The following is a 14,025-nucleotide window of genomic DNA, read 5'->3' as shown; positions in this document are numbered from 1 at the left end:
TAATTTTCTTGCAAACAGAAAATTTTGACTAATTTAGATTATTGTCTGTCTGCTTATTTTTTTTGCGTAGTTCCGCAGAAAGGACTTTTATTTAAAAACTTGGCTTTTTTATAGAATTCTCAAAGCTCTTTTTAGAGTTTATAATGGTATAGGCATTTTTGCTCTGGATATTTTGGGCGTATGTTGCAATTTTTATTGACAAAAACTATTTTTTGAATTTTTTCCGCATAACTTTCATATTCTATCGCAAGTGGTGCGAAGCTCAGCTTCGCCTCTGTATAAAATAATACTAAAGGGGGACCCCTTGATTGCTGAAGGGGTCAATCCCTGAGGGAAAGGCGTCCGCCCGTGATTTTTTTAAAATCGAATACTCCTTTTATTTTTGTGTAACTTCATTCTAAACAAAAAATGTTGTTGACCCAGCTCTTATCGTCTAAATTTACAAAAAGTTATTGTCAACTTTAGTTGTTGTTAGATCGTCTAATTTGCTGGGCGTCTATTTTTTTAGAACTAGGCTGTTACATAAGTTCGACGCTTTTCGACACAAGAAATGTGTTATCTGATTTATTCACGGGCCTATGACTGATTGAGTTAGCTGTCAAGTTTGCCTATAATTTGAGAGTTACTTTTTTATCCTCTGAAATTTGCGTTTCAGGCCAACAAATTGCCAAAAGGAAAGCACAGTGTGTTTGGAATTGGCAGCGAAGAGCCAGATCCGAATGACAAACTTCACTTAACAGACGAGGGAATAGTGGACCAAGACGGTCCTATCACAGTACCATGGGGAACACCAAAGAAGAGCAATTGTCCGAAAACGACTCTGAACTACAACGAATATGTCGTGTACAATACAAATCAAGTCAAACTAAAGTATCTGGTGAAACTGAAGTTCCTGTACGATGATCTCATTTGAGATGCGGATTCTATTGTAAAATATAATCCACCCTAATTGTAAGCTCACTCATCGGTTGATTCTTGTGCAGGCCGTTAATTCTTTGGTAAACCTGTCAGGAGAAAATGTTGAAATATTTATTTACGTACGTGATGTGATTTTATGCGTCAATGGACGAAGTGAAGACACTTATTGATGTCTTTGGGATTTTTATTTTCGTTCTTTTTTTCCGATGAAGTTTTGTTCAAGATCAATTTAGATTCTTCGAAATTCGGTTTGTTTTCAAACTTCAACATAAATTCATTTATTTGAATGAAGGCAATTTACGCTCTCCAATATCGAAAAGGCAAATCGCTGCGAAGTTAAAAAAACACTTCAAATTTGTTAGTTTTATCAAAAAATCACTAGATTATTAAAATTCAGAGAGTTTTGCTCGATACACGTTTTGCTGGAAATTCAGTTTTTTTGAAGTAAAACATTTTTTTGGTTTCCTTGTTCATTGACACTATTTACACTTGCGAAACAATGTGTTATTGTACGAACTTTCTTTTTTTTCAACCTGAGTCACAAATAATGTTGCGAATTTTGTGGCGACTTAAAGCAACAATATTTGCTGCATCGAATTGGCAATTTATTAGCATATCACTAGCATTATTGGTGGCTAGTTTTTGGGGATTTTGAGCATTCGTGGCTGAATGGTTAGTACGTGAGACTCAAATTTGCTAGGTCGCATATTCTTACTAATTGGAGTTTTTGCTACGCCTCGAGTTTTTGCAAATTCGACGCTTATTTCTACTTTTTCTTATGTCACTTGATAGAGCTGCTTTTTGGTCGTGTTCTCGCAAGTGTTTGCAAAGCACAGCTTCGCCTCTGTGTCCAACTTTCTGTTGGCTGTTTTTATTCTGAACCTGTGTGCTGATCTGCTTATTACCTCCATGGCCTTTTTCTTACTTCTTGCCATTTTTTGAGCCCATTAATTGTCTAAGTCAAAGCTATTTTTCTTAATGTTTGTGAGTGTAAAGCAATCGTGATCAAACGCAATTTAACTTCTGGCAGCTACGCCAAATAATCAAAATTAACGTTTTTTAAGAGTAATGAACGTAATGATTTCTTTTTAATTTCGAAGCATTTTCATTGTTAAAAGTAAGGCAAAGTCCTTGGAAAACGTGATCGACTTTTAATTTCGAAAATGGAAATTAATTATCAGTGAAATAAAAGTTATACGTATTGATCCAGTTTTCTCAAATTGTGTTAATTTTAACAAAAAAGTGTCCATCATAAATTGTTATACAAATTCAAAGAACTTTCAGGCCATCTATTTTTTTCTTCGAAATTCAAAAGTTGAAGATTTTTGAAAAAAAAGCAAGTCAGTTTTTGTTTCAGTTTCCTTGCGTTCATTACTTTTTTCCAACTGTCAGTTGGCTATGTTCAGTTCATTTTTAATCGATGAATTCAAATTCAAAATTTAATGTAGAAATTGCAGTTTTTCATGTGAAATCAAGCGATAGATAATGTATTGATTTTTTTTCCCGAAATTTGAAAGTAATATCTGAGACACACCTGGGTAGAGATGAATTAAAATTCAAAATTTAATGTAGAAATTGCAGTTTTTCATGTGAAATCCAGCGATAGATAATGTATTGATTTATTTTTCCGAAATGTGAAAGTAATATCTGAGACACACCTGGGTAGAGCTTTTTCCTCGGACCATTTTGGTGATTAAACTAACTTTTTTGTCAATGTAAGTCGCGCATATCAATTCCAGTTTTGTCTTTTCACTAGCAAACGCTTGTGATATATTACGATTTCCGTTTTTTCCTACAATTGTATAAATTAGTGCTCAATTAAAGTGTTCATATTCAGTATCTGTCTAATGTTCTACTTCTGTTTGATAATTTAATAGCCTGTGTTTTATCCACTTATTGGTATGGTGGCTTGTATTTGGAGGACAAGTAGGGTCTATGGCGTAGTTGTGAAGACATATGGCTTTCGCTATGGATTTCTGGGGTTCGAATCACGTAGGCGCGACAATTTATTTCATTTATCAAACCTTCGGTGATATGTTACAAAGGTGGTAATTTAGAGTATAGTGCATGTCTTAAATTTCAGACTATATTGCATAATATAGTCATTTCATCATTAGGATAATGGTTCTCAAGAAAAAGGCATCTGTTTTTCATCTTTGTAATCAAAAAGCTGATGAAGTTGAGAATTTTCAAAGTGCATTTGGAGCATTCAGGGCTTTTATTATTTGTTTTTTTTTTAAAAGTCGATGGACGTAATTTACACTAGTATATAGGTCGTGATGATTTTTTCCGAAAAAGTCTTAAAATATGTTTTGGCACAAATTTATTTTTTTAAATTTAATAGTTTGAATGTTTATTTTTTAATTTCAGTTAGGTTCCTCTTTTAAAAGGAAGGCAAACTCCCCTATGAACAATAAAAGTGTAAAGGGCACGAAATACGTCATCGACTTCTAGTTTCGAAATTCGAATTTGTTTTTCAGATTTCCCTGCAAATAACAATTTAATTATTGATACAGTTTCCTCAAATTGGGCTAATTTTATCAAAACATTGTATTATAAAGTGTTCTAGAATTTCACGAACCTTTGAATCCATCTTTTTTTCCGTGGAATTTTGAAAATTTACAAGTTTTCGAAAAAACCAGTCATCATTTTTCAGTTAACTTGCGTTCATTGACTCTTTTTCAACTGTCTATTGTTAATGTTTTTATTCCGGCAGTTAGAATTTTGATTTACTTTGAACTGTCTATCTTATTTTTTTTGCTAAATGGAATTCAAACTACACTCTCTAATAATATGAATATCTTTGCTCGCAATAGAACTTCTTTATAAGAGTCAATGAACGTAGTGAGGACTCTTATTATATAGGTCGTGCTGTTTTTTTTCAGGAAAAATTAGATTTGTTAACGCTAAAATTTTATTTTTTTTCCAGTTTGACCTTTGATTAGGTAAAAATTTGAGTTTGTTTCTTTGGTTGAAAGAAAAGCAAACAGAATTTTTGAACAGTAAAATTGTGAAGTTCATGAAAAACGCGATCGTTTTCTAATTTCGAAAGTGGGTTTTATATTTCAGATTTTCCAGCTGATGAAAAAATTTACATTTTGATCCATTTTTCTCAAATTGAGTTGATATTATAAAAAAAAATGTCAATGAAGTGTTCTTGAATTTCAAAGAGCTCTGAGGCTATCTATTGTTTTTAACTTTGCAATCAAAAGTTGAAGTTTTTTCTGAATCCTTGCGCTCATTGACTGTTTGTATTCTAGCAAGCAAACTGTCTGCTTGCTATACTGTCTGTTAGCAAGCTGTCTGTTTGCTTTTACTGTCTGTTTCTTGACAATGAAGGTTTTTATGAAAATCAATAGAGTTTTTGCGATAAGCAAAGGTATTGCAACTGGGTACTAGACTTTTTTCTCGTGATTATCTGTGAGTGCCTTGATCATTGAAATTGACTGTTATTTTGAATATGGAGCTTTCAGTTTATTTCAATTTATTTGAGCTTTCAACTCCGATTTCAGTTATATCAGTTTTCCTTTTTAATTCAATTCGACCTAAAAGCTCGGGGCTTACATTATATTGGCTTCTTAGCAACCTCATTTTGAGTTTAAAAAAGCTTTTTATCTAAATGTGTTGCGGGGAGACTTAAAAACGTTTCTTTATGAAAATCATTTTTTTTCGGCTCAACGTGTGTCTGCTCAAGATTTGTCGGCTTGTTACCGCTTTGAATTTTAATTTCGATTCTATTTATTAGTTCAGTTGATTCCTTAGCAGGTTTTAGTTGAATAGATTTTTTTATTTAAGACAGAATCTAGTCCAATTTTCGAAGATAAATTTTAATAAAAAAAATTGTTTGCTGCCTTTTCGATCTTTTAGTTTGTCATGCTATGCTTCTGTGCAAAGCATTGTCTCTCTGGTGGAATTCCAAGAGTGGTTAGGTGATGTAACTTTTCAGTTTTAAAGAAAATCAGTTTTTTTTTCATTAAAACTTACCTTTGTCTGTTGGCTGTTTAAGTCAGGATAACCTTGTTATTTATTTTATTCCTTCTTGCATTTTGTCAAATTAAAAATAATAAGGTTTTTTCTAGTTCATTTTGAGATTGCTTTTTGGTTGTCTGGTTCATTTTTTTTAGACAAGATAAAATATGACTTAATATTGAAAATGAAAATGGCGTTAAGATCATTTGTGCTTCTTTGTTCGACGATAAAGAGGAATTTTTTTGCCAGCTATAGCTTAATGCAGAATAGACTAAGCGATGAAATCGAGCAGATTTTTAAAAGCATGAAACTGACATACTAATGACGCGATCTGAACTCCAAATATTTTTCACCTTTTCTAATTTTTTGAGCTTTGAACAAAACATTTGCGCATGGTAGCGTCCGCTTCATCTCGGTTTTCAATGTACTTACAATGAAATAAACTTAGAATTGGGCCGGGATGCAGAATTCCTTAAAATTGAATGATCTGAAGGTCCAAAATATTCTTTTTTTTGCGATAAGCAAGGGTATTGCAATCGGGTACTATTCCGGTAAATAACTGTGTTCACAGGATGACTGAAATTAATGATTTCAAATGCCCGTTCTATTCGAAATTTTTATGGTTGATTGTTAACTTACCAACTCCGACTTCAGTATATCAGTTTTTTTTTGTTTTTGATATACCAGCTTAGACGCTTATTCTTGAGTAGTTTTTAAAATTCTTTGTGGTTCAATTTGTTTATAGTTTTTCTACAATTTTTCGGTTTATTATATGTCTGCTCAGGAATTGTCGGCTCTTATCGCTATAAGCTTTGTGTATTTATATCGATGCTTATTTATTATTCAATTGTCTTGCTCCTTGACATATTTTCTTGAAAGGAGTTATTATTCAAGAAGAAATCAAGGCAGATAGGAGCATTTTTGGTTGATCAATATTTTTGATTTTAAAAAATCGATTTTTTTCTACGGTTTCCATCTCTGTTTTTGTCGGAAAAATTGTAATGCTGTTTATTTTACATCCCTATTAAGACATTAATTTTTTTGTAATTGAGCTCAAAATATTTTCAAAGGTGAGATTATTCGCCACATTTGAGGAATGAGTTCGTGTGAAAAAAGTTTCTTCAGATCAAAATCTAAGTTTTCTGAGTTTGCCTTGTAAGTGCGCTGTTAAAACTGTTTAGAAAAATAGATTACAAATTTTAGATTCCAATTCTTTTTTTTTCAGAAGAATGGTGAAATGATGTCAATTCCTTCCGTAGCCCTTACTTTATGTAAGTAGTGAATATGAGTATTACTTTTTAATGTTTTCAGCAACGCGCAAGGTTTGAACAATTATGAACAAATGGAGGAAATATAACTTCAGTGTAATTGGATAAAAGTTGTAGCAAAAACTAATTGTAATCAAGCTTAAGGTCAACGTTGTGTATAGATCATAGAACAAACTAAGTGGAAAACTCAATCAAAAGTCGTTCGTTCCAAATGAGTTTGTTCGTTCTAATTAATTCGTTCGTTCCAGTTCGTTCGTTCGTTCTTAAAAAGGTCGATAATTTTTTTTGAAATTCCGCCCCCCCCCTCCCTCGAGAAAATTCTAGATCCTCCCCTGATTTAAATAAAAAATTTTAGGCTTGGGGGGGGGGGATCATGAGAGGGGCCAATTTAAGAAAGCAAATAAAATGTATTAATTCTTTATTAGCTGGCTAATGGCTATGTTTGATGTTGTTGTAGATTTGGGGGCTGTTTGGCTGGGAAGCTCCTCCTCCACTTCCTCGTCCTTTTCGGACACCTTCGTCTCCTATTTGGAGACTACTGAGGACAAGGAGAGTGGCGGGCCAGTTGTGAGATTCGGCTGGAAGGACGTCGCCCCCTTCGTCGGAACGTTCGTGTACTATGTGTACAGTGTGCCAGCCACGAAGTGCAGAGCTTTGGTATACGGAAGGATCAGCAACAGCTGCAAGTCAGTTTCCTATCTTATATGGAAAATCGGCGTAGTAACATTTAAGAGCTTTAACATGCCCTCTTGGTTAAATCCCCCCCCCCCCCCCCGGACTGCGCTAGCAAAAGAAGACTGGACCGTCTTCTCTTTGTTGGAAGTAAACTTATATTTTCCATATCGACTTGCTTTCGCACCAAAGCTTGCAGGTAGTTTTTGCTAACGACTAACTTTCTCGACATTGCTTGCAGGCAATTTTTGCTGGGATCGAAATTGCAATTGCAGTATATGCGTGCCAAATCAGCGGATCAAGTGAAAATTACCCCCATGAAATATCCAAACGAAAACACCGCCCCTTTAATTTACAAGGAACGTTAATTTATGCAATAAGTAAATGATCGAGTTGCTTGAATTGAATCTGATTGGCCAATAAAAATTGCTGTAAAACAAGTGATGGTGTAGAGGGATTTAGGGAGGGGGCTTTTTTTAGCTTTTGCTAGTTAGCTTGGATAAGTTTGATCAGTAACTTGTGTGTTAGTCCTTGGTTGGTTAACTGAAAAAAGTGCATAAATTGGAGTCTCTTTGGTTTCAGTTACTGCCATCATGAAGACGCCTCTGAAGTGTCCGAGTTTGTGATGTTGGAGTCTCTAGAGGGCGATCCAGTGCAACGTTTTCCAGAGATCCAGATGCCACTTTGTCCTGTTCCTTCCAATAGTGCATCTGGAGACAATAGTCGCTGGACCGAGGACCAATCTCGTTACTTCGTCCTTGCCAAATGCGAGAGCGACCGAGTATATCGAAATTCCTCCAAGTACGTTTCTTATCCTGCATTTGAGATGTTTAGTTGGTTTTGTGATAAAAAATTGGTGTAAGGCATCAAAATGAGTTATTGATCAAATAATTTCTTTTTGATTTCTGAACGAAAAGGACATAGTCTTTGATAGAACATTGTTTTTGATTTGATAGAAAAAATAATAATTGTTCTCGTTGTAGTTATATGATGAATAGCTACAGGAACAAACATAAACTATACATAAACTATGGCTGACTAATCTCGCGGACGCCACAATATTTGATAATTTTAAAAATAGGAATAAATAATTAAATTTTTATTTAAATCAAGAATAGGCGCGGACCTATGGTTTTTCCCAGCGGTGAACAGAATATCGAAGAAATCATTAGTAAACTTGAATTCAAAGCTCAATAGAAAATATAAGCAAATTAAAAACAAAACAGTCTGCGATTTATGGCGGAAATCTGTCTGACATCCTGAGGGTTTATTTTCCTTTCATTGTGGATATGTCCCAAAGCCACACTTGCTGATTCTCGGCTCATTTTGTATCAGACAACTTACGAATCGTTGTTTCTTGTGTTTATTTCAAAAGCGCGCAAATTTCTTGAAAGGCTTCTTGCCTTGTTTTACTTGGTGAAAACTTCGAAAAGCCAAGTTTGCAGAGCAGATCAGATGGGGTTGTCTCGAAGAGCAAAGTTGATGTCACGGTCTATCTCCAGTGAGCGAAGATGGACTTTGTATCAGACAAGTTGTTTGATACAATTTTGTACACGACAACTTGGGATTGGCCGTTTCCCAAGGTAGTTTACCAAGGGCGCAAATTTCTTGAAAGCCTTGTTGAAGGGTTGTGTTTTGGTCCAAGTGATCTCTGCCTTCTGTTTTTTGGCGACAAATACAAAAAGTTAGGTTTGCAGCGGAGGTCGGGTAGGGTTGCCTACGAGAGCAAAAAAATGATGGTCTCTGTCGGTCTCTCCGGTGAGTTGAATTTGTAGACACCTGTTTCTCTGAACGTTGAAGACTGCAGAGTTTGCTCAAAAAGCAAGCTGTGGTATAGAACAAGTTGATAAAAAAATTGCATGTTGTTAAGTGGCTAAAGGCGCCAATGGCTCTAATAGCCTTGAAGTTCTAGATATGGGCGTCTCAGCGTTGAAGGTCCAGGCTCGGGGAACTGGATGAGGTATGTGACTTCTTAGGTCCACTTGTGAAAAATTCTTTAAGCGTTTTGAAGCAAGAGGATTGGGAGATCTTTGGTGCAGGCCTCTTGGACATCGTAAAGGTTGAGGTTGAAGCTCAGAGAGCGATGTAAAGTCAGTGAAGACGATTTTAAAAAGGGCAAGGTAGCTTGGCACGATTTGTTTACATCTGATTGCGGTCCGCTTCCCATAATCTGCTACTGATTAGGAACGTGATAGGAAACAGTTTGTTTTTTATCAAAGGTCAGCGAAGGTAGTAGGGGCACTTATCTTATATAGGTTGTGTTGATTTTTTCGAGTCATAAAAAGCTCTAGTTATGCACAGAATTGAGTTCTTTCACATTAATGCACTTATAAATGCACGTATGTATACATGCCTTTTTAAGTTCATTTCAAATGCATTTCCTTTCCTTAAAGTTAGACATTTTCCCCTCTTCGAATTCAAATTTATTGTGCGATAAAGCGTGAAGGGCACTTCTCGTTTCAAAAGTAGACTTTAAGTTTTTGATTTTCTCTCGGAGAAAAAAACCTAAAAAAACTAAAATCTTCCCCGCGGAGTTGCCTACTGATTCAGGTGTTTTAGTTTTGTTAATTTAATCTGAAAAGTGTCTGTCAGAAGCATGATTTTTGAAATTCAAAGAGCGCAAAAGACCATATACCTCATTTGAAACAAAAGTTTTTGCAAGTCAATAGTTGCTCCTTGTCTCCTTGAGTTTATTGACATTTCTCTTTTTGTTTGTTGGCTATGTTTTTCTGTTCAGATTTATCAAGTGTGAATCATACAGTCTGGAAAAATGTGTCTACATAAAGAACTTACCAGGTAAGATATATTCGATTTCTAAATCTGTTTTCCTAGAAAGTTTTTAAGGGGTAAATGTTGGAGTAACTTTAGATTCTGGTGTTTTTCAACGCAAAGAGAGATGCTAAACATTAACGTCAGATGGAGTCATGATTTGTCATTTTAAAATTTCCAGTCATGATTTAAACCTCCTTTTGAAAGTTCAAACAGTTACCAATTACGGGCGATTAAGAAACGAAGAGTTGATTAAATGTTTTTCTCTTTTTATACGCATTAGTAACTTAAGTTCTTTCATATGTTTATAATCCTGTTAGTCAACATACAGAAGCTTCAAAAAGATTCCAATCCCAAGCAGAAATAAAGGAAAATGAGAAAAACAAATGTTTTTTTTCTAAAGTTTACAGTGTTCGGAATTTTATGTGCTACATGCTTAGCCTCAGGCTATTCTTTTGGGTTCAGATTGTTACTCGGACGAAGCGGCAGCAGGTCGCAAGGCAATCAGTTATGGCGACCATCGCAACAAGGACGACCTCCTCACCTCCATGACGAGCTCGGAGGACCTGGAAATGGGTGGTATGGGACACCCCCCGGACTATGGCATGGGACCTGTGAGAACCTCCATCTTCAGATACAGTTTACTGCTGTTGCTGCTGACATTATTCGGATATGCAGGGTGTAGATGGTACTCGAGAAGTGTACCTTTCAGAACTGTGGTGAGTGTTTTTTTGGGTTTGATAAAAAGGAAGGGGAATACAATCAAGTTTGTCCAGTATTTTTGATTAAGTTGGATAAGTTTGTCATAGAAGAGTTAATTTTGAAGCATGGCTATGACCTTGAGACTCTAAGATGAAAATGGAGATTTTTTGTTTGTATTTTAGAGACGTACAAACGGGGGTATCTCCGTTCTCTCGCGTACACTCGGAGGAAACGGGCGCGGGGCCTCCGGAATGTTTACCTCTTCCCCTCGCGGAAACTTTGCCTTGGCTAACCGAGCCGCGAATTCTCGCCTGCTTCTTTTTAACCGAAGTCCATCCTCGACCAGCTGTCCCACAAATGCGGCTAGAGGTCGTTTTTATGGGATTAGAACCGGACCTGATGGCTCCCAAGACGGCCAGGAAAGTAACATAGACATAGACGCGATTGGCCAAGGAGGCGAAATAGACGAAGCGATAGAAGCATGTGTTCGGGTTCTGATGCGAAGCGACCCGAACTTTGCTGCAGTTCAGTTAGCGAAGAACTATCGCTCCGCAAATGCAGTGGTGAATGGTACAAATATCATACAGCCGGCGTCCGTTGACATAGACTCAAGTAAGGCTTGTTTCGAATCTTCAATAAAATTGCGTAATGAACGTAGTGGTTATTTTTTTTAGGTTTAAGTCTTAAAATGCTCTAATAACTTCAGATGTGCATTCGTACATAATCATGCATTTATGAAAGCGCTTAGGTATATGTGCACTTTTTGAATTTAATGGAAATTCATCTGCTGAAAGTTACTTAAATAGCACTCTCCAAATATGAACGTGGAAATGGCTCACGAAACGTGAACGATTTCTAAATATGAAAGTGAAATTAAATGTTTAGCGAATTCCATCGGAATAAAAATTTTACCTATTGCTCGAGTTTTCTTAAGTTGTGTTCATGTTATCAAAAAAGCGACCACCATAAATTGTTCTAGAAATTCAAAGGGCATATATTTTTTCTTTGAAATTCGAAAGTTGAGATTTTTTTTATCAAAGTCTGAATACTTGCGTTCATTTCTCTTTTCCAACTGTCTGTTGGCTATGTTTTTCGCCTTAATCTTGTGCCGATTGATTGCTGAGGCGTAGCCGTAATCCAAAAATTGTCAGTAAATAAAAGCGGGCGTATAAAAGAAGGCGGCTAAAACATGGAGAATAAGAGTTAGCGTAGAAGTTTTGGGATGATTGGGTTTTATTTATTGTTCCGATAAAGTAAAGTAACGGAATATTTGTGCTCGGGTGGGTTTTTTTTCTTCAGACAAATTTCGACTTTTTATCTAGCCATTTTTGACGGAACTTTTTTAAATCATTCGAAAGGTATTGTTGTCCTGAGCTCAAATTTGAAAAGATATTTCACCTGTGATCATTTTTCGTAAAGTTATGAGGGTTTAAAGATTGCCATTTTGGCCAATTTCGGACAATTAACGCGCGATATATTTCGCGTTATTAACGCGTAAGCGGAAAATTAATCCGTCCTAGAAATCGTTCCAAATTGGTTCAACGAAGCTTATTTGCCATAATTGATTTGTTACAAGTAGTGAAATCTATCATTTTGTACTTTATATGGCGTGTGGGGGGATGATTTTCATAAAAAATTTCAAATTTTAGAAAAAAAAAGTTTCATTTTTTTTATTACTTTTAATTTTTTAATGTTATTACTGCTCCATAAACCTTAATAGGCAGTCGGAACGTTCAGGGCTTCGCCCTGATACGAGCAGTCTTGTTTTGCATATAGTTCCTATATTCTGAATGCAATTTAACGAGAAGTTTCATAATGGCATGCCGATACTTGTATTAAGTTATTTTTGCACGGAACTTAAGGCTGCTTTGAGTGGAATGGTCAGATTTTTCTTTCGTTTTGAAAGGATATTTTGCTTCATTCGCTCATTTTTAGGCATCCGAGTCTATCTGTGCTAAATAGAAAACTACAAGTCGATAGCAAGAGAGCTTTTTAGACGTCTCATAATTGACTTGTCACAATCAATCTGAATGCTAATAGGTACATGTTCATGTTTATGGCATTATTCAGAAGTTCTGTGGCCGAATCATTTGATAAAACTATGGTTGAATACTTTAATATTTTTACGATCAAAAGATCTCTGAAATGTCTATGTAAAGCTCATGTTCACGATTTCAGTGTTACCTTCTTACCAAGAAGCATTGGCTCAAACCTCAACCGCTGCAATCAGTCTAGTTGACAATCGCAATGACCCTCCTCCCCTCCCCAATCAATCAACTACAACTACTTCTAATTTCACCCCCGACATACCCGAAGAGACCCAATCGGGAAGTCCCCCGCCATACGAAGTCCAAGACGAACCCTTGCAATCATCAGTTGAAGATGCAGCCATTTCAGGTGTACCAAGTTACAGGGAAGCAGCAGAAATTACTCAGAGGTACGGCGTCGCGGATAGTGGAAGGACGGAGTCGGATGATGTGAACGGCAGTCCTGAATCTAGTTTCGGACAAGCAGCAAGCAGCGACGAGATTCAGAGATCTGAGGTGAATTTTGAAATTTTAAATCAAGCAAGTTTTTTCAGTAGCCACAGAAATAACTCAGATTTACTTCGAAAACGAATATCTAAACAATGAGCCGAAGCAGTCTGTCAAAAAACGACGTACTGGTAATGAAATAGCCCGAAATAGCCAAGCAAGAAAATTTTAATGGTGAGTCTTTTGAAAGGTCTATCAAGTTTTGCCGGGAAAGATCTTTCAAGACGGGTATTTAAAATGGGACGAAGTTAGAACTTTCAGTCAATCCAAATGGAGTTTTTTTTCTCGGATTGCTAAGCAGTTTCAATTCAAATTAGATTTTGGGCGGTGTGTGTCACAATTAATCTGAATGCTAATAGTGTGTGTGTTGGAGGGTGTTAACTTGGTCCGCGTTTAAATTTGTCCACTACTAATGTAATTCTATGAAAATGGCTATGACATTAAATTATTTTTTCAGGCATATGACCAAAATGTCACAATCGATATCTGCGACACTGACGACTCCATGCGTGATTAAATTAATGCTAATGAGGAAATTGAACTCTCACAAAACTTCTCATTTAAATTCTATCTACATTTAATTGATCCGATCAGCATCACTATCGGATCTATTGTAATTTGTTGCAGCTTCAACCTATTACCATAAATAATTTCACCTTACTCTACTTTGCTCTCGTCGCCATTATTATCAGCATTTTTGATTGCTATTCCTAATTTGCTCGCATTTATAGATTTAATTGATAAATGGATAGTATTTAATAGACTGATATAGCAGCTTGAATCAAGGATGGGGAAAGTGTTTATAGAAATAAACTATAAGATAGCAAATGTTCATAAAAGCTAGAAAAACTAACCGGGCGAGATAAAAAAAGCTTCCTTAAAAACCCTGTTCAAATACATCTACTTCATAAATGGGACTTTTTAGCGTTCCCTTTTTCTGATAGACATAAAAATCAATCTTACGGTATAACATTGGTTTTACAAGATTTTTCTGCGAAAATTATCTTTTTTTAATTTGAGTTATGAACTTTTTTCCTCATTTTGTTTCTCATAGTCTAAATTCTTATTTTTATTACAAATAGAGAAAGCTGAGTTAAAAGGCTGAAAACTTAAAGTAATTTTTGAACCTATGATATGAAAAGTATCAACACCAATTTTCGCGTCATGTGATTCAAGGTGCAAAAATGAGAACA

The 14,025-nt window shown here is 35.7% G+C and overlaps 1 protein-coding gene across 1 annotated transcript in view; it reads left to right on the top strand.

The window, feature by feature from the left end:
- The window catches only part of LOC134848569 (uncharacterized), a 50,582-nt gene extending 36,836 nt beyond the window's left edge, over positions 1-13,746 (top strand). The window contains exons 2-9 of the mRNA XM_063866083.1: positions 6,113-6,158; positions 6,613-6,841; positions 7,410-7,628; positions 9,565-9,623; positions 10,062-10,315; positions 10,481-10,910; positions 12,477-12,841; positions 13,290-13,746. Coding sequence (XP_063722153.1) covers positions 6,125-6,158; positions 6,613-6,841; positions 7,410-7,628; positions 9,565-9,623; positions 10,062-10,315; positions 10,481-10,910; positions 12,477-12,841; positions 13,290-13,349 — 1,650 coding nt within the window. The 5' untranslated portion in view covers positions 6,113-6,124 and the 3' untranslated portion in view covers positions 13,350-13,746. The remainder of the gene's footprint in view (positions 1-6,112; positions 6,159-6,612; positions 6,842-7,409; positions 7,629-9,564; positions 9,624-10,061; positions 10,316-10,480; positions 10,911-12,476; positions 12,842-13,289) is intronic.
- Positions 13,747-14,025: the final 279 nt, after the last annotated feature.

The sequence above is a fragment of the Symsagittifera roscoffensis genome, chromosome 6 (genome assembly GCF_963678635.1).
Source record: "Symsagittifera roscoffensis chromosome 6, txSymRosc1.1, whole genome shotgun sequence".
Classification (NCBI taxonomy): Eukaryota; Metazoa; Xenacoelomorpha; order Acoela; family Convolutidae; genus Symsagittifera; species Symsagittifera roscoffensis.
The sequence above is the reverse complement of the archived record's forward strand: the minus strand, read 5'-3'. Positions and strand labels throughout refer to the sequence as shown.